Raw genomic sequence first — 23,443 nt, 5'->3', positions numbered from 1 at the left:
TGTTTTGCCAGTTGCCACTAATAGTAATAGGTGAAGAAGTATTGACATTGTTGTAAAAAAAAGGGCACGACGCTCATCTTTTGTTTAATTGGTCACAGAGCCTCTTAGTAATCAATAGGGTTAAACACTAGTATTAAAAGCTTACGTCTTATTAGTGTTGTCCAAGTTGTAATTTGTCTTTTTTTTTTTTTGCTAACATTTGGAAGTTGTAATTTGTCTTAATGTGAGATGTAAACATCTACTATGTACGTCTGACCCAAGAGTTGATTCTGATCACAAAACTTTGAAGTCTCTGCCAAACTTCTTTTTTGACTTTTATTCACCATTTTTATTAAAAAAAAAGCATATTTACCTTTAAATTATTCTTACGTTATTATTACCCGAATATCTTCTGTTTGACGGGAACTTGAAAATGTCTCTTAAAATGATAAGAGTGGGAAGGGGATGTAAGAGAGACCAACCACAAAAACATTAATATGTCGCGTGCCTAACGCGTACGAGTCATTTTCGTATCCTTTTGGCAACCTTTTCAAATTTTCCTTTGTGAAAATGACAACACATTTTAAGTTTCATGTGATTATGCATGCATATAATATCCGTAAGACCACCCTTAATATATGGATAGAAAATAGAGAAATAAATAAAACTCGGTGTCAAAGAATCAGTAAATATCTGAAGGTTGAATTTTCACTAGAGCTAAATTAGATATCTATAACTTTTATTTATGAAATCTGGACAGAAATAACTTTTACAGGTCATAATATTCGTTTCTGATTTAGAGACCCAACATTGAAGTGAAAGGCCAAGCAAAAAAACTTTGAAAATGTGGTAGCTAGCTCAATTTTCATTAGATTTTGCTTCCTCTATAATCCTATAAACTATCAATTAAGTTGAGTACTTTATCTCTATATAACTTTATCTTTTCTAAACAAGTTACATAATTTCAAATGAACCCAACAATATATTCGAGCTAGTGATCTCGTTGTTACCCTGTGTATCTTTTGAATCAAGTTCACTACAAACTAAACCTTAAAAGATATTTTTCCTTCTTAAAAAGTCATATCTCAATGCACTTTTAGGATATCATTCTAATAATCTTCAAAGCTGGCGTAGTTTAAGATCTAGCACGTTACATGTTATTAAATCCATAAAAAGGAAGAATATTTTGTAGGGAACTAACTACTAAGTCTACTATACTATAATCCGTACGTTCTCTCATCATTTAATAACACTTGCATCTCTTATAAACCAGAAATCAATTATATATACAGAGTAAAAGTTCTATAACATAATATTATTGAGACTATAACATTATATTAATTTATAGAATTCTTAATTGGTACAATTTTATTTTTAGATTTTAAATTTTAAAATATTTTTAAAAAATAAAACAGTTGATTTTACCGTGTATACACTAATTAATTTTTTTTCCATATTATTTTGATTTTATTATTTGATGTATATGAAATGTGTTCTGTAAAAATAAAATATGGGTTCAGATATAATTTTACTAAATATTATCAAAACATAATGGAATGTTAAAAATAGTAATAATTTAATTGTGAATATGAAAGTAACATTACAATGTTTTGTTTGTACTTATATAATAAATATATATTATTAATTTATTATTTTATTGGAACCATGGTTTTAAATATCGGTCTAAACGGCAATTTGGTCATATCCAAAACATTTTTCATAAAATCTGATTTAAATCAGTTTAAACTATTTTAAATCAGCTTTAATCGATGTATGTTAATCTAAATCTGTTAAATTAAGCAATAATATTAGTATAAATCCAAAAATTTATCTAATTTCTTTTATTTTGTATATTTAATTTTGATGATTTATCAAAAAAATATAATTAAAAAATATCTTAAATAAATGAAAAAATAAATTAATTAATTTAATAATTCATTAACGCTTAGCCATGGCGTAGCTCCTGAATAATCTGCCTTGTCGCTAGTCCTCTACAAGCGCCTAGATACTGTCTAATGATTTCTTGAACATTGAATAGAATCATATATTTACATAAGATTTTCTTTTAAAAAAAATATCTTATTATTTTTTCAATTTATGTTATATTTTAAACCAGTCGAGTTTGAAATCAATTTTTAAAATTATTTATTGTGTTTAGTAATTTATCGAGCATTAATTTATAGAGTTTGTTGATGTGTTGAAGTGATTAACATTTTCGAATTTTTTAAAAGTATGATTAGTAAAAAACTTAGTGGTTTCGTATATTATATAATCACAAATCTAAATATCTAATGAGTGTATTTGACTTGGCGATACAATAAGTTCCTTTCTCAACATGTCTGGGAAATGTTTACTAGGCCTTCTTGGGCTCTTTAGTCTACTAAACTAAGCCTTCGGTAACGTTTGCATTAGGAGTTTTTATATACAAAAATTCACGTTCATACAAAAAGCAAGACTGGGTTATACTAGTATTCGGCCCCAGCTAAACCCAACTTAAGTAATATCTCATAGCATTAAAGTTACATAACATGTTGGACTCGAGGCCTCTCTCAATATACTTAAAAAACCCAATTAATTTTATTTTAAGGCCCAATAAGCGAAATCTAAGCCTCAAAGACTAGCAAGAGAGAAGAGACGCGGCGGCGTTAACGTTAACGGCGGTTCCATACTGAATCTTAAAACCCTTCTTCACCGTCAATCTCTGAAACTCACTCTGTTGCTACAATGTTTGGTCTACGCAGATCCGCAGCGACGTTATTCGACCACAGCCAGTCTCTGCTTCGCAATCTATCGGTGAGTTCTTCGTCTGCTCATTTCGAATTCGAATAGTCGTCTCAAATCTCTACCGGAAAGATGTCGGCTTTCCGACGTTTCATCACTCTCTGCTTCGAGATTTTGAATCAGGGTTTCAATAGATCGAATCGATTGATCTGGGTCATGTTAAAGTATAAAGCTTTGCATATGTTAAGTTAGAATCATAAAGTTGCTAACTTTTTTTTAGCTTTGTTGATTTGATCACATCCTGTTTCTTCTTACATATCTGTTGAACTGAAGCCGTTAGGTTTCTTGCATTGATCGTGTCTGAACCAAAGCTTTTCAAACCCATTACCTTGTCCGAAGCATATATCAAACTCAACGGTCTCTTTCTATGCAGTTTCATGGATTGCGTGTGCAAGGAATCCGTGTGGGAAACGCAGAGGTTCCAAACCACAAGCCACTCAAGACGGGTCTTCAAGAAGTGTACGGAATAGGACGCCGTAAGTCTCACCAGGTTCTCTGTGGGCTTGGGATCACTAACAAACTTGCCAGAGACTTAACTGGGAAAGAACTCATTGACCTCCGTGAAGAAGTTGGCATGCACCAACATGGTGATGAGTTGGTAAGCATCATTTTCTCAGAATCATGCTTGTAACTATTATAAAGCTTTTGTGTATTTTTCATCTTGTTTAATCCGGATTTGTTGTTGGTATGCAGAGGAGGCGTGTTGGATCTGAGATACAGAGACTGGTGGAAGTAGACTGCTACAGAGGAAGTAGACATAGACATGGGATGCCTTGCAGAGGTCAAAGAACCAAGACCAACGCTCGCACTAAAAAGGGAAAGAGAGTTGCCATTGCAGGAAAGAAGAAAGCTCCTCGCAAGTAGAACCTGAGTGTGGCACCAAGTCTTAAGACTCTGTTGATCAAATAAGCAAACATGATTTTCTCAGGTTTATGGTCTTTTTTGTAATCCTCATTGCGTAGGAAGAACAGAACTTCCAAGTAAACATGATCTTAGAACTTGTTCTTGTTCTGTAATACTCTCTCACAAGCTTCTCTACTCTCTTGGTTTGATTTGTCATCCTCAAACGAGAAAAGCAACCACAATGAAACATTCCATTACAAGAAACCATGACACTAATAATCAGCCATCTATCTTCTTACCAAAGCTAACAAATTAACATACCAATTTACATGATCCAAAAAGAACCGTAAGAATCAGATTTAACTACTGCTTACTTCTCATTCTCCTTCGAGAACACGTAACCGGTCCTGGAGTTGAGCACAAAGCTCTGAAACCCCGTCATCACTACCAAAAGATGCAGCTATGTGACTAATAAGTTGAATGCTGCTGCTGCTGACTCGAGGCTCGGGTGGGATGGGAGGGGCAAGGAAAGGATGTTGGAGAAGCTCAGGGATTCTCCATCTCTGGTTACGGTCCCAAGCTAGACAGTTCTTCATCAGGTCGACGAGCCACGGGTTAGAGAGCTGATTGTAAGTGATCTCATGGTTTGGATCGGTTATGACTTTGAACTTCGCCCAGAAGGTTTTGTAATCTGCAAAAGGTGTTCTTCCGTACACCATTTGGTATAGTATGCAACCAAGCGACCATATATCTGATGGCCTTCCGCATTTTATGGTGTTTCCGTTTTCATCGCTCTCGTTGCACATGAATGCTTCTGGTGACATGTAACTCAACGTCCCCACCTGTTGTCACAGTACACATCCCATTTGTATTTAAAGAGGAGGAGGATGATGATGAAACTAGTACAAACATGGGAGGAGGTTCTTACCTGCGAATCTCGTTGGATATTTGTAGTGTCGCAGTTAATGGCCTTAGCGATACCAAAGTCGATAAGCTTTAAGAAGCCTCTGACAAGAAGGAAGTTTGCCGGTTTCAGATCAGAGTGCACAATGCGTTCTTCATGTATGGTGTTCACAGCTTGAAGTATTTGCTGCAATGGTTTTCAAGTAATATTATAATCAGTGCTTCTTGTAATTGTAACAAGATGACAAAACAAGTTGATGGGGTTGTGTAAGAACCTGCCAGTAGAACCGAAGCCAATTTTCATCAATTGTCCGGTCAGAACCTTCGATTTCCTTCCATTTTTGAGATAACATGTGAGCCAGATCGATTTCTCCATATTCTAGCACCATGTATATAAACCCATCGTCCTTAACTCTTGCATCTTTGTTACTCATTGTCCCATTCAGAACCTCCTGGAGTAAACACTTATCTGTAACCTAATGGCAAAAGATAAATTTTGATTACAATCATCAATCATGCAACTAAGTAACTAAAAGATGTTGTACCTCGTAGTCTATAAGCTGAATGATGTTGGTTTTCCCTTTCAGCTTCTTTAGATACCCAATCTCCTGGCAAAATCCATATGCTGTAGCATAGTCACGGCCCTTGAGCTTGATTTTCTTGAGAGCGTATATGGTACAGTCTGATGAAATAACCTTGTGGACCTCGCTGCTTCCTCCACTTCCTATCTTGCCAAGCCTCTGATAGAGTTTCCCGTTGACTTTAAAGAACAAGTCCGGATCATAGTTTCTTTTACGAAGCGCTGATGTCCCTTTGCTACTTGCGACCTTTTCTTGCTTATCTGGCTTTTGCGGCTGTGAGCTAACACTGGTGAGCAACTCATCTGGTAGAGTGGGTTTAGCTGTTACGTCATGACTGGAAGATACTACAGGAGCGTCAAGCTCTATAGTGCACTGTTGCTGCTTCTCTTTGACTCTTACTTCTGGATCAATAGGCATCTCAGCCAAAGGGGGATCTTTAGTGGAAGAAGGACGAGAAGAAGGCAAGTTCACTTGACTTGAAACAGCATTTGCATCAGCCTCAACATAACAACGAGAGACTTGGGTGGTTGCGTTAAACATAGGAGCTGAAGACGAACGAATTGACGTAGTTGTGGCACATGATGACCCCATGGCAGAACACTGAGAAGCAGGTTGGTTCAAGAAGCTGCGAAACTCTCCCATCTTTGCCAAGGAAGATGAAGAAGCCTTGTACTCAGATTTCAAACTGGTCTCGGAATCAACGGATTGGAGATTCTGATGCTTTGATCTAGTACTAGTAGAAGCACCAACGTTTGATGCTTCAGCCTGGTTTGTTGTATCCCATTCCATATCTATCAGAATAAGTAAAGACTCTTAGCTCAACAACCAGAGATAACCAAATGAAAGCGGCAAGGGGCCTTACCATGAGATGTGAGGGTGGTGCTGCCAACGAGAGACTGAACCTTTCTGTTGACATTTTCATTTGCATTCATTTTAATTACCGTAGCAGGTTTTCGCAAAGCCATCAGCCTGTCTGAAGGGTTGAGATTCTCGCCAAACATATTATCAGTAGCTCCTGGCAATGAACATGTCGTAACGGACGCATTCTCAGAAGAGGAGGCTAAGGTTCTTGTATCCTGAGTCAACGTATTGGCAGCAAGGGTGTGACTCAAGGAAACAACAGCTTGAGGTCTCTGCTCTCCTTCAGCTGTAGAAGAACTACTCCTTGAAGCAACCATTCGCCGAGGCCCTATAGTGGACTTCTGCATTTTACCTGAAAAATAAATAAATAATAAATAAGAGATCCATTCCTTAAGGCTCCGAATGGTAACAGCGGATTGAACGGTGCGGTTCTGACAGTTATAAAAACGTATAGATATATAGTATAGGTAAAGATTTTTGTTAGTGTTGGTGCGGTGCGGGAAGGATGTTACCATTCAAAGCCTAAATCAATTTAATCAAAATTCTACACCTAAGAGAGAGAGAGAGAGAGAGAGAGTACTGAGGGGACGATGGCGTTTGAAAGCGGCTTGAAGATGGCGTAGAAGCTCGGGGGAGGAGGAGGAAGAAGATGATGATTCCTGGTTAAGGGAGGGTGGGACGAGACTCTTCGGAGGTTTATCCGGAAGATTAGCCTCCCTTTCCATCGTAGAATCCCAACTGCATCTCCGATTTGGCTACAGCTTTTGATTTTTTTTGGAACAGAGAAGCAGATTCAAGCTTCAATTTGACGCCATGGCTGCCGAAGAAGAGACCCCCTCTCTTGTGTCTAGAGATGACTGTTGAGTGAGATTCGAACTCCTCATCGCCCGCCCAACTTCTCCTCTAAAGCTTTAAAATTCCACTGCATGTGATTTAAAATGTAAGCCCATTGGGCCTTGGCTGTCGTAAAGAATCCACGTGGCTTTGTTAAGGACTTTTTTTGGAACAGTTGAAACGTCGACTACATTAGACGCCCGATAAGAATCCACTAAAGATCGCAAGAGACTCACTCATACACACTGAAGTTTACATTCATAGAGATGCTTACTCTGTATAGTGTGCACAGACATGGAATAAAGTATACATGAACATCACATGTATATTGTATCGTGTGCACAGACATGGTGATGATGGCGCTGGTTTGGGGAGGGACCTTGAACTCTTCTGCTGCGAATTTCAGTGAGGAAGGAGTTCAGGCAAGACCGGATGGTGAAAAATGGCGTTTTCGAATTCGTTTCAACCTAAAAAAGCGTTTCCACTTTCGACTCGTGTGTGGAGGACCAGACAAAACACTTAAAACTGTTGTCGGATTTTACATTGGGCCCACTCGAAGGCCTTTTTGTAAAATTAATGATGTAACCTCACTTTTATCTTTTTCTTGCAATTGTGCCCTGCAGTTTTGGGAAATTATGTTTGGACTCCAGAGTAAAGACATTGCATTCTGTTTTCATCTTTGCTTTCACACCCAAACTAACCTTATATTTATTTTGAATTTAGCTTTATCAACACACTTGAAATTTAAAAAAATATAGAATTATTCCTCGAGAGAAAGAAAAACACTTGTTTATTTAAAAAAGGGAGTCCCAAAACTAGTTAGAGCATCTCCAACTCCACTCCATATTTTACTCCAAAATAGAAAAAATGGAGTGAGAAATGGAGTGATGAACAAAAAATAAAAGGATTACTCTCTATTTCCCATTCCATTTTCTCAATTTTGGAGTAAAATATGGAGTTGGGTTGGAGATGCCCTTAAAAGCATCAACCGACATCATCAATACAAGCCACAACCTCCGGACCCTCGTCTTGAATCCACCAGAACCAGAACCATGGCTGCAGGCTGCATACTTGCTTGTTATCATGTTACGTTCCCACCGGCTTCTTCCTATACACATAAAACATCATTCAAATAAAACGTATATATAATCAGATTAATATTAAGCCCAAGATTGTTTAGTTACGTTGGAGTTAAAAATGTTGAATAATACCGTTCGCTAGTGTGAGTGTATGAGTTGTAGTCCGAAAAATTAGAACAACAAATATAACACACCAATAGATGAAAAAGGTTTAAGACACGAACCTGTAGGAACAGAAAGAGATGACGTAATCTGAACCGGAACAAGTGAAGATACTGGTCGGATCATCATAAGCATAACTGTAAGCAGTAGGACAAGCTTTCTTGAATATTTTCGAGTAATGAGTTGGTCGACACGTTGAAGGGTTCCCATAAACTCCCCTGCAACAATACTCATCTGTATCGAACACATCACAAGCACTCCTACACGATATAACTTTCCCCTTAGATTTCACAGCTAGCTCTGCCGGACACCTTGGCCTCAAATCGGCGACGCAGTGGACCACGGTGCAGTTTCCTGTTCCGTTCACCGGAGTCAATGTCATCGGGAGATTGAATCCGTCGACGAGGCTCACGTCGTAGAAATCCAATGAGGCTAGCGTGAACTCGGCTAGTGAAACTGGTTGTTTTCCAGCAGTTGTGCATTTTAGGTTTGAGCCGCATGAACCGGTTTTACAGCTTCCGGTTCCAGTTTTATTGAATTTGCAGCCGGTTCGTCCCCAAATTCGGCCTGACCAGCCTACTGGCGCGTTGAAGGCGATGGAGTGGCCCGGTTTGAGCTTGAATCCTCCGCCGCTGAAGTTTTCTCCGGGTGTTATCGCCGGCCATATTGTTTGGTCACATGAGTTCACGATCGTGAATACTCTAGCTGATTCGGACCATTTTGTCACTGTGTATTATAATTTGATCGCATGAGTTGTAATCATTCAAACCTTCTTATTTACGTAACGGAGATGAATGCATGCATTCATGTAATGAAGATATATACATATATAATACATGTATACGTACGGATATATTATGGGTATTGAATAATTACCTGATAATAGTGTGAGATGTAGTAACAAGATCCTTTGTGGCAAATTGAGACGAAACCCCATTCTCTCTTGTTTTTCTGGAAAATATTTAACTATCAAAATATCATATTTTGGGTTAGATTTCGGAGAGTTACTGAAATGAAATTGCCTTTTTAAAGGGAGGAAGAGAGCTTTTTTTTTTAAAGATAAGAGAGAATAAAATAAAACTATTCTATCTTCCTCCCTTTAAAAAGATAAGATATGATAACTATATAAAAAAAAAAGAGAATAACTTGCACTCAGATTATAATAATCGTTTCAAGCACTGTAAAACATAATAAAAGTGATTCTATGGGTGTAACTGGATTTATATTTTTTGGAATGGAATTGTATGGAATGACCTATTCCTTTGGATTCCAAAAAAAATTTACCAGTTAGATGGAATACAAAATAAATCTCATTCCAAAAATTCATGTGGAATCAATGGAATCAAAAGGAATGTAGTTATAATTCATTCATGATAAAAAAGTAACGTGAATGAGATGGAATGGAATCAAATTAATAAAAAATATTTTTAGTTAAGTTTAGATATTATGTAACTTATTTACTGCAATCAATTAATAGATTTGCTAAGATTCTTGAAGTTTATAATTCTCGTATGCGATTGTTACTAATTGGGCAAAATAACAGCAAAATACTTTTTTTTGTTATTTTAACACTTCTAATTATTCAGTGCTTTAACTATTTACAGGAGAGAACTTCTCCAAACTTTATTTTTTCTATTTTCTTCTTGGAGATCATAAAGCTTTAAATTTTCCAGTTTTTTCAACCGAAATATGATGGATAAGAAAGCAACAAATCATGCTACATGAAATCTATTTTAGTATCATACACGTTTTATTGATATATTCTAACATATTCTTAATAATTTAATTTAAACTAAAGTTACTCATTCCATTCAATTCCTTTAAAAAGTTACCAGTTGTGTTAGAAAAATATTTCTCTGCAATTATTCATCCCATTAATTGTTATTCCATAACTTCCATCATTCCATTATTTAGCATTCTATTTTCTTCAATTCCTTTAATTCATAGTATTCCAAAACTTGAGTACCAGTTACAGTATATGTGTTTTGAAATAAGGTTCATTGTTTCGGAATTGGATATGCTTTAATGCAAGTATTTATTCTTTGGGATGGTTTTTGGTTCAGGTCCAAAAGGTTTGGACTATATCTCGTGGGCTTTCAAAAAAAGTGGAATATATATACTCTTTATCAAGTTAAGGTATTATCTTATTCAGAACTCATAGCTCGCCTAGCTAGCGCTAAAATATGGCCCAAACAAATAAAAGCTCCAACCAAATTTGGAAAATATCTGTTCCACGAAAAAAAAATATCACTTTGGTCTAGAGTTCTCCATAAGGGGCTCTAACTTCAGCAGAATCGCGACAAGCAGGAATAGTAAAGCTAACTCTGTATGTTGCTTTGTAGATTGCTCTTGGATATTGGAGAAGCAAAAGGCGGAATAGGATGGATGCTTCTAACTCAGGATGGGAAGAAGTTTGCAGAAAAATCAGCAGCAAGAGATCCTATATCAAGTCCTTAAGAGACAAAAAAACATTGGGGTTGCGTGAAGCTGTGACATAAACAAGGAAGCTGGGATATAACAGTCACTTTTTATGAAGACGCAAAATCCTTGTATGATTATGATACCTCAGACACAATAAAGATCATCATACACTTGTTGAATGGAGGTACCAACCCCCCGCAGAATATATATTAAAGATGTGCTATATATGTCTAACATGTTTTAATAATAATTATGGCGAGCAGAGAAGAAAACCATGAGGTTGATGATCTAGTCAAGTCTGCAAGATCCTATCTAAAAGTTATGTAATCTTTCGCTTTTAGTTGAAGATAAACCAATGTGTAAGAATATTTTGTTAATTGGAATCACTTTGCCGACCAAAAAAAAAATGTAAATAGTAAAGTACTACGTAATTACTTATGACTCTCTATTATAAGTGGGAACTCCATTATAAGTGCTGTAAATAACTCACAAAGACACATGAAAAAGTCAAGAAGTGACAAAAAGACCTCTTCTTCATGTGATCTTAAATTAGTGTGTGTATATTTAACATATAAAATTACATCTGTCGTTAACTCGTTTCGAGCAACAAACAACTTGAAGAAACAACAAAGACGAATGATAATTGATAGATTTAAAAGAATAAATTGAATGAAATAATGTGAAATGAAAGTTTTTGTAGAAATAATATGGACCGTGGGATCAACTGAAACTCCAAAGCTGAATATCAGCACCGTCGTAGAAGTCATCCATCGTTGTCTTCGAGCTGATCAATTGTGGAGAGTAATCAAAAGCTCCGTTGATGAAGAACATATCATTATGATCATACCATGATGGATCCATCAAAGACACATGTTCATCCCCGAATGATGCCATTAACGATACTAAATCATCATCATTATGATAATCATCTGGTGGAGAAGAAGCTGCTGAAGAAGAAGGAGACGGATGGTTTTGAATACCATCGTCATGATGATCATCAGCATCATTGGAGAAGGAGGAAGGGGTAAAAACGTCAGATGAGATGGAGTTAGCTGCTTGAGCGGCGACCTTTTGGATGGATTTGGGGGACAAAGGGGTCTTTTCATCGATGTCAATAAGAAACTGAGAAGTAGTATTGATGTGTGGGAAGTTGAGATTGGCTTTAGGACCTTTAAGACACAAGAGAGCAGCATCATAAGCCCTAGCAGCTGCTTCTGCGGTTGAGTAAGAACCTAACCAGATTCTTGTCTTTTGATTTGGTGCCCTAATCTCAGAAACCCATGATCCCCAGCTTCTCATTCTCACTCCTTTGTATTTCCTTATCTTGTCCTTGCAAGATTGATGATGCAATGCCAACGAGGAAGAAGTAGAAGAAGAAGAAGATTGAGGCACTGACGATGACGAAGTGGTAACTTGGATCTTACGTTCTTGTTTCACCATATTGTATGATAATTTTGTGTGTTTGATATAAATGTTTATGTGAGAAAAGTATTTTTGATGGAAAATAATGTTGAGGAGAGGAGATTATATAGAGCTATGGACTGATTTGGAGAGGAGACAATAATGGTTTATTTTATAAATTATAAATGGGTCAAATGAAATAGGAGGATTTTTTGTGTAATGTGACGTTTTTGGTGCATGACAGGTGTTTTTATTAGTATTTTTTGTTCACCCACATAATAACAAATGGATATGTCAGATATTGTTTCTTATAAATGTTTGTATATTATGTATGTATTATCATATTTAACAAGAATGTGCTTTGTTGAAATTCGTTGGTTTTATAAGAGGAAAAAGGTAATAATGTATATAAACTAAGTTTGTTTAAATATGTAATATTTCATATATAGTAAGATTGATTATATTAACTGGTTAATGAGAATTTAGATATTTATTTGCATTCAAATACTGTACTACTTAATTTGTTACATTTGAAGGTTATTAATTATATATGCATATATGTTAACCTGAAAAATAAAAGAAGCATGTACATCTAGCTGTACGGAATCCACTTGGTGAAGAAATCGAGGATTACTTAAATAATTGAGGTTGAGATTTTTATTGCTATCACTTTCCTGAAATGCAAATCACAGCTGCGTTTGAATGTGTCAAATCCTACGATCTTTCGGAGAAAGGGACTAATCAAATCTGCTCATTAGTCTATGTTACTAAACGAGTTAATTAACATTATTTTATGTTTTAATTTACATTATGCTTTAATCAACTGGTGGTAAAAAGTCCTAACATAATATGCAGACAAATGCTCACTAGTTTTTTTTTTAAGTCATATGTTCGGAGACTTTTGAACTTGCATCCCATTTCATAGGCCACTTCTTCACACATGATGATATTTACTCTATAATAAGTTTTTTAAAATACCTATTAAATTGACTATGGTCTAAATTGTAAAATATTGATTTTACTGAAAAAGAAGAATGATTGATAGATGGAGTTATAAAGAAACAATAAACCAAAAGGGGAATTACGTATATATAATAAATAAACTACATAGGATTCTGATATGAAGGGCCAAGGGGAGGCAGCTTCGTGAAGTAACATGTTAGGTCTCACAAAAAATGATAAACTAAAATAAAACCTAAGCCCTTATTTAAAAAGGTATAGACAACAATTAAGCAAGTAAAATATAAGATATTTCATGAATGGTATTTTAAAAATATGAATTGAAATGGAAACGCGCAGCCAAATAGTGAGGATCAATATTGGTGAAGGTCTGAAGTGAGTGAAGTCACTTCAAACAACAGCTGTTTACACTCTGTCTTGCTGCTGCACAAAACCGCGTTTTCATATTTTATTTTATTTTTGGTTTTCAAAAACAATAGTATCTTTTATTTATTTATTAATACGTTATTAACACTTCTTACACACATAGACAAGTAAAAGAATCTGTATACGACTGTGGTGTGAGTTTACTGAAGGTCTCAATAAGCACTATCTTTGATATCAACGTAACAAAACTATTTCATTCAATCAACACACATCATATAGCCAAAGTTACTTTAAGTTAGCTTTGCTCTTTGTTCTATTTTATAATAACTACATATATCTCAAATTTAGGTTAGATTTTGTGGTTTAAGAGTCTCTTTAATTATACTAAAAAAAAGTGTTAGATACCACAATGATATATCGTGCATGCATGTGAAAATATGGAGGTGTGTGTAGATAGATCCTAAAATAAGATAATGATTTCAAAAGAAGCATGTGTATTTTTGGCAAAAGCCAAAACAAACCTTAGTATGACTTTAGACACGCAAGAGCACATGATCGAAGAGTTGAGATATAGCATGTTCTTTTTGGGGACATGTTCCACTTTCTCACAAAGGCTCGAGGGGGGCTTAATTATGACTTATGAGACTTGTCTTCCCTTGTACATTTCACACTTTGGTCCTAAGCAAACCCTTAAAGGTCAAAGAGAGGCGGTTTTTGTCAGCTTTCCAGCACATTATATTCTTTTTTTTTTGCATGAAGAAAATAAAGCATGTCGAGGCTTCTTCCATTTCCACTAGACCTTAATTTTAATTTACCACTTTATATCTTTTTGGATTTTGTGTGTTTGTTTCGCAACTATTTGCAGGTATGAGTTATTATCCGTCAAAAATTAACACGTTATCAATTTTAAATTACATCTAGACGAAAAATGCATAGCCATGACGCTGCCTAGCTAGTGTAATATAGTGATTAGCGAGTGAGATACAGTGGTTTAGAGAATATATTTGATTCCATGTTTGATATAGTTTAAAACATTTCGATGTCGAGTTGGTATGCGAACAATCTTATGGAACAAAATGTAAAACACAGAGATAAGTAGAAAGATATAAATTACCAAAATTTGTAACTAATGTACTGGTGTGCACACTACACGTCTCACATTGGAAAACAATATCAAATTTTCCAAAATATTTTTCATCTTAGATATAGATTAGTGTTCTCATACACGTACACGTATCCAGGTATATATCATTTGTTTACTGATAATATCTTGATAGCTAGTTGGTTTGTTAGGTTAATTCATCAATCGAACGTGATCTTTGTTTTTCTGTATAATTGTTTTCATATGCATGATCTCTTATTACCTTTTTCTGAACGTGATTTTTTTTATTACGACTGCCGGCATATGACCAGAGTCGTGCTTACCTTTGTAAAAATAAGGCATGAGCCTCCGCCCATAGTTTTATAATCTTTTGCATATATATTCGTTTATAGAGTGATTATTCATTTTTACATTTTAGTTTAGTCTCTCTGTTTGACATTATAAATATATTCATGTATCATGATTTTTTTTTAATTATATGACATGTTGGTGGTGTATTTTTCATGTCTTTTATGCTCCACGAATAACCGCAAAGTACATGCGTGTTTTTCTCTAGCATTAGAGTCTGTTTTGTAATTGAAAGGAACTACGAGTATGATCCATTTCATAATCTGTGCTTTTAGTGAACACATGACATGAAGTAGCACAAAGTTATGAATCTACCATTGAAGTTGTTTGCAAAAACACACACAAACAAAAATTCATGGAAAGAGCATCTGAAAAATTGCATTAAGCCCCTAAACAGTTCGCACGACCTATCTAGTAAATAATCAACTTTATTGGATGGATGAAGGTAGCAGTAGCACTATTAGATTATACCCCACATTTGATAATTTGTAATCTACAAAATAAATTTATATAATATCCTCGGAACTTACAAGAACAAACAACATATATGTATTGGTTACGCGCTAGCCCATACCGGGCGGCTTCACTGTAATTGTAGTACCGTACTCCCTCCTCTGTACCTTCCCAACAACTAAACAAAGAGATGACCTTTTCCATTACATATGTTATCTAACAATATCTTCGCTTACTTTCAATTATGTATATAAAAAACCCATGAATAAATAACATATAGATATGTCTACATACAGATTTCTTTTATTATCTATAAAAACTGGCAATACGGTACGGCCTTGGCGTGAGAAATTGCGAAGAAGGTGTAAGATAGGGTATGATATGAAAAATAAAATAATTAATGTAGGGCTACCTAGAGCCAAATAATATATAACGTGATATCCGATCTATTGAAATTTTAGACACGCTTAATAAATTTATTGAGCGAATTGAGGATCGAGAAATTTCTAGGAACGTAGATATATAACTGAGTTTTCATCATTCTGGCATGGGACACTAATATATTTTTGTTTTGGGACTATAACATTAATATTTGTTTATTTTGCAAACAAATAAAATAAATCATACTCGAGGAATAGTGTGAGAACTCGAAACAATTGTACAAAATAAATTCATGTAGAGATAAACATGAAACTTCTTCTGCATATTTTTAGTAAAAAAAAAAAAAAAACTTCTGCATATTCCATTATTATTTTTTAATATAATAAAGTTCTATTTTTATTTTCAGACTACATAGATCACTTGATTGTGTGCATGAATGTAAAGACCCGGATAAAGGATAAGCCGGTAAGTTAAAGCTATAAATTAAGGCCCACTATAAAGCCCAATTAACTATTTTTCGTTTGCGAGAATTGACCCAGAAACGGTGGTGTTTAGTTTAGCGGGAAAAAGGAAAACGTAATCTTCTTCCCTCCGGAAAACTAAAATCAAACCTTATTTAAGAGCCTGGCTGGCTGACGTAACCCGTAATCAGCAGCGGCTACGGTACGGTTGCGGATACATGTAATTGCAGTTTTAAACGGTTTTAAAAAATTTATACGATTATCACTGTGGTTAGAAATGAGTCCGTTTGCATGATACTTATAATTGATTAACCACGAAATACAATAGCGGTTAAATAATAAATTAATAATATTTATATTCTTATAATGATAAAAATATTAAGCATTATAATATTATAATAAATATACAAATCATATTCATAAAATTATATATATATTTTTTATATTATAATATAAATTAAAATATAATAGATATATTTTAGTATTTCTATTATTTCATTTAAATTTAAATTTTATTAGGTGAAACCAATTTTTAAATTTAAAAGGTTTATAATGGTTTGAAAAGTTTAGGACAGTTACAAATCCTAAAAACTGCGTTTTCCCTAGAAACGAATCACTGAGACATCGGACATATCGTTAACCTTTCAACGTTATTAATTTTTATCTTTCACCAAAGATCCCCAAATCCACTCCAAAAACCCTACCCCTAGATCTCGACACTTCAACCTCGCAAACCCTTTAATTGACCATGGACGAATCAGGCGAAAGAGGCGCGATTGCCTCGACGGCGATCCAGCAGACTCCACGGAGGAGCGTCCGTCGGAAGCTTGTTCAGTCGACGCTGCTCCCGCGCAAACCAGATGATGCGATCGAGGCCAACGGAGATCGAACATGCGACGCCGCAAACAAAGAGGACGGCGAAGAAGGAGGAGATGGCGATTTCGGCAGCAGCCAAGGGAAGAAGACGAGAAAACAGAGGACTCCGAAGAATAACGGAGCTCCCAAGAAGGTTGATTCCTTGTTTTTTTGTACCAATTGTATAGATTATTAGCTTAGTAGCTGGATTAGTGTATAGATTCTAGTGTCTGTGATGCATTATTAGTATTGTGTAGCCATGTGATAGACCTTGTAATTTCTGATGAAGATGGCTAAAGGAAAGTCGCCTCGTAAACCAACGCCTAAGAGAAATGCAACTAAGAACGGAGTTGTAGCTGGTGGTGATGATGATGATCAACGAACATATGTCTCTCCTCCAGTTCCTAATTTGCGTCTGGAAGCTAAACTACGAGCTGAGGTAATGTAAACCAATGCCGTAACTAGGCGCTTTATAGAGGACTAGCCACTGGGCATTAGCAAAATTATTGGTTTATTATATATATATATTATACATTTTATGACATATTTTAGTTTTTAAGTTTAATTATCAAAATTAGATGTACAAAACAGAAGAAATTAGACAAATTTGTAGATTTATAATAATATTATTGCTTAATTTAACATATTTAGACAAATTTGGATCAAGTTAAACTGATTTTAACCAATTTAAACTGTTGAATCATGTAAATCGGTTTAAATCTTCGAATAGGACCGAGTTGCCACCTATGCGGGCACAATTTTTAGAACCTTGAGTAAACCTAAGCACAAATGGTAAAGTAGCTTCATTCACTTGGAGAATGTGATGTACATTGTGTTTATTTTGGGAAAATTATTGGTTTTTGTTTGATCAGGAAGATTCGAGGATGTCTGCTGGCAAGCAGTTACATCCGTTTTTCTCATCTCGGAAAGGAGGTAAAAAGAATCAAGAAGCTGCAGCAGAGAATGGTAGTTCTCGGGATCAAGGAAAGGATCAAATTGGACCTATCCATGTATTTGAGAGGTTTCAGGTACGTTGTATTACGTATCGTGTAGCTTTCTTCGATTATGTTAAAACTAAGAAAGCAAAAACCTTTCTTCTTAGGATTGTTATTGGACCATTGATTGGAAGAACTGGACTTTTGTTGAGCATGCGTCTACTACTTGGAGTTCTCATCAACAAATAAAATTTGAGTCTCTTAAACTCGGACTCAAAGAATTTGATCTGATTGAGCTTCCAACTCTTTCACATCCTGTTGTGTGCATCATCGATGATGAAGACCCTGAAAAATGTGCTACTCAGTCAGAAGCAGTTAACTTGTCTAATAATGGTGAGGATACAGCAGACGTTTCTCACGAACTGCAAAGGTACTTGTATGATTTGATATCACTAGCAGAACACATGACTGATCATAATTTTGCTAATCTATGCAAATAATGATTTCAGTGGCCTGACTCGTAGTAGCTTGTGGGTAGATAAGTACCAGCCGAGAAGTGCCTCGGAGGTTAGAAATTTTGAACCTCATAGTGGAAAATGCATGTTTATAATATGATTAAAGAAAAGCAACAAAGACAAGCTTCTCATATATTTTTTACTTCTTGCAGGTATGTGGTAATACTGAAGCTGTAAAACTAATGAATGAATGGCTCTGCCAATGGCGTGAGAGAGGCTTTCAGGCAAGCCAAGACTTTTTGAGAAGTGATCCAGAGAATTCGCAAGATGCTGACTACAACTGTTCTGAAAGTGATTCTGACACAGAAAATACTGACTGCCTGAAAAATGTTCTCTTAATCATTGGTCCAGTTGGGGTGTGTGATAAGATCTTCTATCACGAAACTGTTTTTTTCTTGCTTCTACATTGCTTTCTGAGTTTCATGTATGATTGTGCATGTGTTGCAGAGTGGGAAATCTGCAGCTGTTTATGCATGTACTAAGGAGCAAGGATTCAAAATCATTGAGGTATGAATGTGTTTTCCGCTAAATGTATCTGATATTGTCTAGCTACTGCAAAATGAATGTCTCTAATGGACTTTTGTCTATATAGTCTAATGCATCGGAATGCCGAAGCGGAACAGTTGTTAAGCAGAAGTTTGGGGAGGCTCTTGAGTCAAATAGCTTATCAAGGTACATAGAGTTGCAACCGTGTATGTATATGCTTGAATGTGTTTATAATCACACCGTTTGTTACGGCAGGTCCTTGGAACCTCTTTTCAATTCCTGTACTGATGGCAATGGGGTAGAGGATGTGATTGAAGTGACACCTGTAGCCAACTTGAAGCCTTTAATTCTTTTTGAGGATATAGATATTTCCTTTGCTGAAGATCGTGGTCTCGTGTCTGCTATCCAGGAGATTGCTAAGAAGGCAAAAGGGCCTGTGGTATTGACTGCCAATGGTAAGCATTCATCCATGTTAATAATACTTTTTTTCTCACTTGTAGCAAATCTTAATTAATATACTTCTTGCATTTGTTTTACTTTTATTTACAGACAAGAATCATGGTCTGCCAGACAACTTGGAGAGGATAGAGATATGCTTTTCTTTGCCATCAACCGAAGAGCTGTTTAGACAACTTTCTTCGGTATATATTCTGATGCATAAGCTTTCATTGTTAATTGAATTCTTCTAACATTTGTTGTTCCACAGGTTTGTGCAGCAGAGGAGGTTAAAGTTAATCCTGATTCACTACAGCGATTGACCATCTCTAGTGGTGGTGATATACGGAAAGCGATCATGCAATTACAATTTTGGATTCAGAGTAAACCAAAAAGAGGTATAGAAAACTAGTTTTAGTCTCAATAGTTTCACTATCTATATTTATTCTGTTTATAACGTTTGATCTCTTTAACATTTTACAGTTAGAAAGGCCAAGAACACTGGTGAGCCAGATCGATTTGATCACCAAGCTGGTCACGTGCTGCTTCCCAAGATAATTGCGCAGGATTATCCTTCTCAGTTATCACAGTTTGTGGAGAGTGAGATCGCCAAATCATTATCCATGGCGGAGGAAAGTTATGATACAGTCGAAGTATTTGTTGAAGAGGTTGAAAACGAGAAAATGCTTGATAGATTGTGGAGGCAGGGCATAGAAAAGAACACAATAGAAGCCAAGAAAGCAGCCATGTTAAGGTTGAACACTTGTTTTGAGGATTGTGATGAATTAGAAGACGTTCCATCTGAACTTACCGACACTTCCTACCAAACACTGTCTCTCTCTCGGCCAAACAGAAGAAGGAAGCTCAATGTTGTGATGTCCTCTGATTCGGAAGATGAACCTCTGAGTGACATTAATGAGGTGTCCCAGTCAGTTGATGTATCATGTGTACCAGAATCTTCATATGTTCCAGAAACTTTAATGGATGGGGAAGCTGAGCTGTCACCAAGAGCAGTATCCTGCGGTCATTTTGATGGAAGAGTTAAAGCATCCATGAGTGAAGACGACGATGTACAGAACTCCCCATCAATGGAGATACACATCAAGAGTTTTGATTGCTTGATGAATACGTGTGAGATCATTGCACAATCTTCTGATGGGACAATGATGGAAGATTGTTTTAAGGATTATGTAGAGAGTTCCCAGAAGATGCAGCAGGCAGCAGATGAATGCAGCCGTATAGATTTCGGTATGACAATTAAGGCCGCTCAAAAACCGAAGCTTGATACTGTGCAAGAATCATGGAGAAAACTCTGTTCGAGGCGTGCTGATATGAAGCCATACTTGGATTCAGAACCTGTAGAAGCTCCACAGCTTCTTGACATCACTCATCAGATAACCAATCTAATCTCAGAAGCTGATCTCACGCACTCTAGATGCCTGAACTTTGTGAGTATTACATTTACATTTACACTTCATCTTTCTCTCTTTCTAGATTACAGTTGTCAGCTCAGACATTATTTAACTTATGGAGTTCACTTGTTTAGGTTGAGATGGAGCCAATGATGAACGCTTCTGGAGATCTTGACACGTCTGGCATAGCTAATGTGCTTGAACAGATGACTTCCACTGTGGCACAGCAAGGATTTAGCTTTTTCATAAACCAAATTGCTACAACAGGATCTGTCCCTACTTCATCAGCCACAATGCAGGATTACACATTGAGCAGTGGAGGCTGCTTGGATATGAAACCAGAAACACATATTAACGTATCAAATTGGTAAATATTATCCTCTCATAGTGTTTGAGAGCCATTAATGAATAATATATCACCTTCACTTGGGTTATCTGTTGCAGTTGCAAGTCTCTTATCTTGAGTTGCTGTTTTTTTTCGAATGCAGTGAGCGAATGGTACAGCTTTCCGGCATATTAGAGTCAGTGGTTCCGCTGAGATCATTGAAAGGAAGAGCTTTCCACGAATATGCTTCATTCATAGGGCAGATTTCAAGAGCTGACCCCTCTAATGTATCCGGAGCCAAGGAGACAACCAGACGGCGAAGGTCAGTTACCAATTAGTTCACCATAGTTTCTTTCTCTGAGTATATGAATGATTACACTCTTCTGATCTCCATGTCTCCTTGATTCAGGTCTAGAGAATCACGACATTATCTGTCAATGGATCTTTCCTCAGAAGACATTGCATTCTTGGGTCAACACAGCACATATAGAAGAAACGAATAAACCACCAGTTTCAGTTGTATAGATATTAGAAACGCTCCACACTTGAAGAAGAGTTTTAAAACATGTTTGCTCAGCAGTAACTTAGCAGAGATTAGAGATTGACCCTTGCTTTAGGCATGACTTTAGTGCATATTTATATATATGCTCTCTACTTAAGGTTTCTGAAAATGTATTAGATAAATTAAAGATTCTACATATAAATAGGATTGAACCATTATCTCTTCTACAAGCCATAAAACAAAACGAAAAAAAAAACAAAACAAAATGTTACTGTTCTCTAATAAGGTTTGTTTTGGAGTAAAATGCATATGTAGTAATGCTTCTTCTCTCTTGTGCAGCAACTGAGATCAGACTTTGCCTTCGAGTTTATCGTTATTAACAAGAGGAAGCAACTCCATCTTGTTCCTTGGTGTACGAGGAGTCCTAGGCGTTCCTGGCTGCTGCTGCTGCGAAAGCTTATGCCTCACGTATCCATAGAACGTGCAGCCCACAAGCGTGATCCCGCATCCAACAGCATTCATGTACGATATTGGGTTACGGAATATCAACCATGACACCATTACAGCCACCGCAACCTACAAAATAGAGTATCAACTATGCTCAAGACATGCGATTTGCAAACAAACAATAAGAGCTTTGTTACCTTGAGGTTTCCAGCTACGTTGAATGTGACTGCGGTTGTTGAGTGGATGACATAGAAGATGGAGAAGTTGAGACAGAAGGCTAACACACCGGAGCTGAAGATGATGATGAGCGCTGACCATGGCGACGGGTGTGCATCAAACCAGCTCAAGATTCCGTTTCCTTCAAGCAGTAACGCAGGTATACCGAGAATCATGGTGGCGAAAGGCGCCATGTAGTACACTGTGTTTATGCTACATAAACAAGAACACTCCAAAATGAATCAAATCAAGACACAACAAGAAGTACAAAGTAACTAAAGAGGACGAGCACTAACCTGTCAAACTTGTAACCATGGAGAAGAGACTCAGCTAGAATGGTCTTTGTAGAAGTAGCCAAACACCCAAACAAAGCAGCACAGAACCCAAACATGTTAAAGCTAAGCTCAGTAACCGAAGTAAGAAGAATCCCACCGACAATAGGGACAAGAGACGCCCAAATACGCCAGTCAAAGTACTTCCTCCACACCAGCCACTGCAACACAACTGCTCAAAACACAAACACAAACACAACAATCAGATTCATCCAAACAACAGACTAAGATCAAATCTCAAACCCTCCTAACCTGTAGTAGCTGGAGTGAAGGACTTAATCGTCTGCATAAACGAAACAGGGATGTAACGGAGGCTAACATTCCCCAACACAATGTTGATGCAGAAGACGAAAGACATGGGGAAGATCCTCCTCCACCGATCTTCCGGCTCGACAACGATCAAAGGCTTAAGCTTTAGGACTTTGATCACGATGTAAGCTCCAATCGACGAACATATGAAGTGAACGCACGAAACCGATAAAGGAAACTTGAAATCCAGTTTCTGCATCGAAACAAACACAAAGTTGCGAACTTTAGGATCAGATCACAAAGAGAGAGGGGTCAGATCGAACCTGGAAGATCCATTTGTTCATGATGATGACGGTGACGTTGAAGCCCCACCACTGGAGAATCGCTAGCAGAGATCTGAACACGCTTCCTTCTTCCATCTCTCTCACTTTCGGCCTCGACCCAGAAGAAAAGTTTGCGAATTTCGGAATCAGATCGCGAAATTGAGAAGACCCAGAAGAAGATTAACGAGCTTTGGGAAGCGAATCGGTGAGACAGAGAGCTAAATAGAGAAGAGCTAATGAAAGTGAAAGTTGGAGAAGGTAACGGTGGCAGTGAGGGGCTCTTGTTCCATGTGAATTTGCTCTTCTTCTGCTCTCTATCAAATCTCAAACGTCTCTCTCCATCTCTCTCTCTCTCTCTCTCTCTCTCTCTCTTTATGCCATGAAAATAATGTTTTTGCTCTTCCGTAGGATTCCTTTTTATTATAAATCAGAATATTCTCTTTTTTTTTTTGGAAATTAAATTATTATGTTTTCGTCTGATTATTCATATTCATC

The 23,443-nt window shown here is 36.5% G+C and overlaps 6 protein-coding genes across 6 annotated transcripts; 2 read left to right on the top strand and 4 right to left on the bottom strand.

Moving 5' to 3' along the window:
* The first annotated feature begins 2,604 nt into the window (after positions 1-2,604).
* LOC106400378 (small ribosomal subunit protein S13, mitochondrial) lies at positions 2,605-3,819 on the top strand. Its single transcript, XM_013840749.3, has 3 exons — positions 2,605-2,772; positions 3,134-3,358; positions 3,454-3,819. Exons 1-3 carry the CDS (start codon positions 2,704-2,706, stop codon positions 3,622-3,624), a joined length of 465 nt encoding a protein of 154 aa, XP_013696203.1. The 5' UTR covers positions 2,605-2,703; the 3' UTR covers positions 3,625-3,819.
* Positions 3,820-3,870: 51 nt separating this feature from the next.
* LOC106400369 (serine/threonine-protein kinase MPS1-like) lies at positions 3,871-7,377 on the bottom strand. The gene is made up of 6 exons (XM_048736347.1): positions 6,529-7,377; positions 5,950-6,300; positions 5,052-5,878; positions 4,782-4,982; positions 4,532-4,693; positions 3,871-4,445 (listed from the first exon to the last, which is right to left on the bottom strand). The coding sequence occupies exons 1-6, from the start codon at positions 6,671-6,673 to the stop codon at positions 3,981-3,983; spliced, it is 2,151 nt and encodes a 716-aa protein (XP_048592304.1). The 5' UTR covers positions 6,674-7,377; the 3' UTR covers positions 3,871-3,980.
* Positions 7,378-7,554: 177 nt separating this feature from the next.
* LOC125576385 (pathogenesis-related thaumatin-like protein 3.5) lies at positions 7,555-9,085 on the bottom strand. Its single transcript, XM_048736348.1, has 3 exons — positions 8,900-9,085; positions 8,086-8,749; positions 7,555-7,890 (listed from the first exon to the last, which is right to left on the bottom strand). The coding sequence occupies exons 1-3, from the start codon at positions 8,958-8,960 to the stop codon at positions 7,869-7,871; spliced, it is 747 nt and encodes a 248-aa protein (XP_048592305.1). The 5' UTR covers positions 8,961-9,085; the 3' UTR covers positions 7,555-7,868.
* A 1,898-nt stretch (positions 9,086-10,983) lies between these two features.
* LOC106423986 (ethylene-responsive transcription factor ERF013-like) lies at positions 10,984-12,319 on the bottom strand. The gene has a single exon (XM_013864733.3). The coding sequence runs from the start codon at positions 11,882-11,884 to the stop codon at positions 11,165-11,167; it is 720 nt and encodes a 239-aa protein (XP_013720187.2). The 5' UTR covers positions 11,885-12,319; the 3' UTR covers positions 10,984-11,164.
* Positions 12,320-16,508: 4,189 nt separating this feature from the next.
* Positions 16,509-21,603, top strand: LOC106400398. The gene is made up of 15 exons (XM_048736342.1): positions 16,509-16,925; positions 17,061-17,210; positions 17,644-17,799; positions 17,874-18,136; positions 18,216-18,273; positions 18,374-18,577; positions 18,669-18,728; positions 18,814-18,893; positions 18,963-19,162; positions 19,257-19,348; positions 19,414-19,540; positions 19,626-20,590; positions 20,689-20,921; positions 21,043-21,201; positions 21,289-21,603. The coding sequence occupies exons 1-15, from the start codon at positions 16,665-16,667 to the stop codon at positions 21,380-21,382; spliced, it is 3,102 nt and encodes a 1,033-aa protein (XP_048592299.1). The 5' UTR covers positions 16,509-16,664; the 3' UTR covers positions 21,383-21,603.
* LOC106400389 (UDP-galactose transporter 1) lies at positions 21,555-23,349 on the bottom strand. Its single transcript, XM_013840757.3, has 5 exons — positions 22,949-23,349; positions 22,629-22,878; positions 22,341-22,548; positions 22,026-22,257; positions 21,555-21,957 (listed from the first exon to the last, which is right to left on the bottom strand). The coding sequence occupies exons 1-5, from the start codon at positions 23,042-23,044 to the stop codon at positions 21,730-21,732; spliced, it is 1,014 nt and encodes a 337-aa protein (XP_013696211.1). The 5' UTR covers positions 23,045-23,349; the 3' UTR covers positions 21,555-21,729.
* Between the last annotated feature and the right edge of the window lie 94 nt (positions 23,350-23,443).

The sequence above is a fragment of the Brassica napus genome, chromosome A7 (assembly GCF_020379485.1).
Source record: "Brassica napus cultivar Da-Ae chromosome A7, Da-Ae, whole genome shotgun sequence".
NCBI lineage: Eukaryota > Viridiplantae > Streptophyta > Magnoliopsida > Brassicales > Brassicaceae > Brassica > Brassica napus.
Note: the sequence above shows the minus strand (reverse complement) of the source record. Positions and strands in the feature narration are given on the sequence as shown.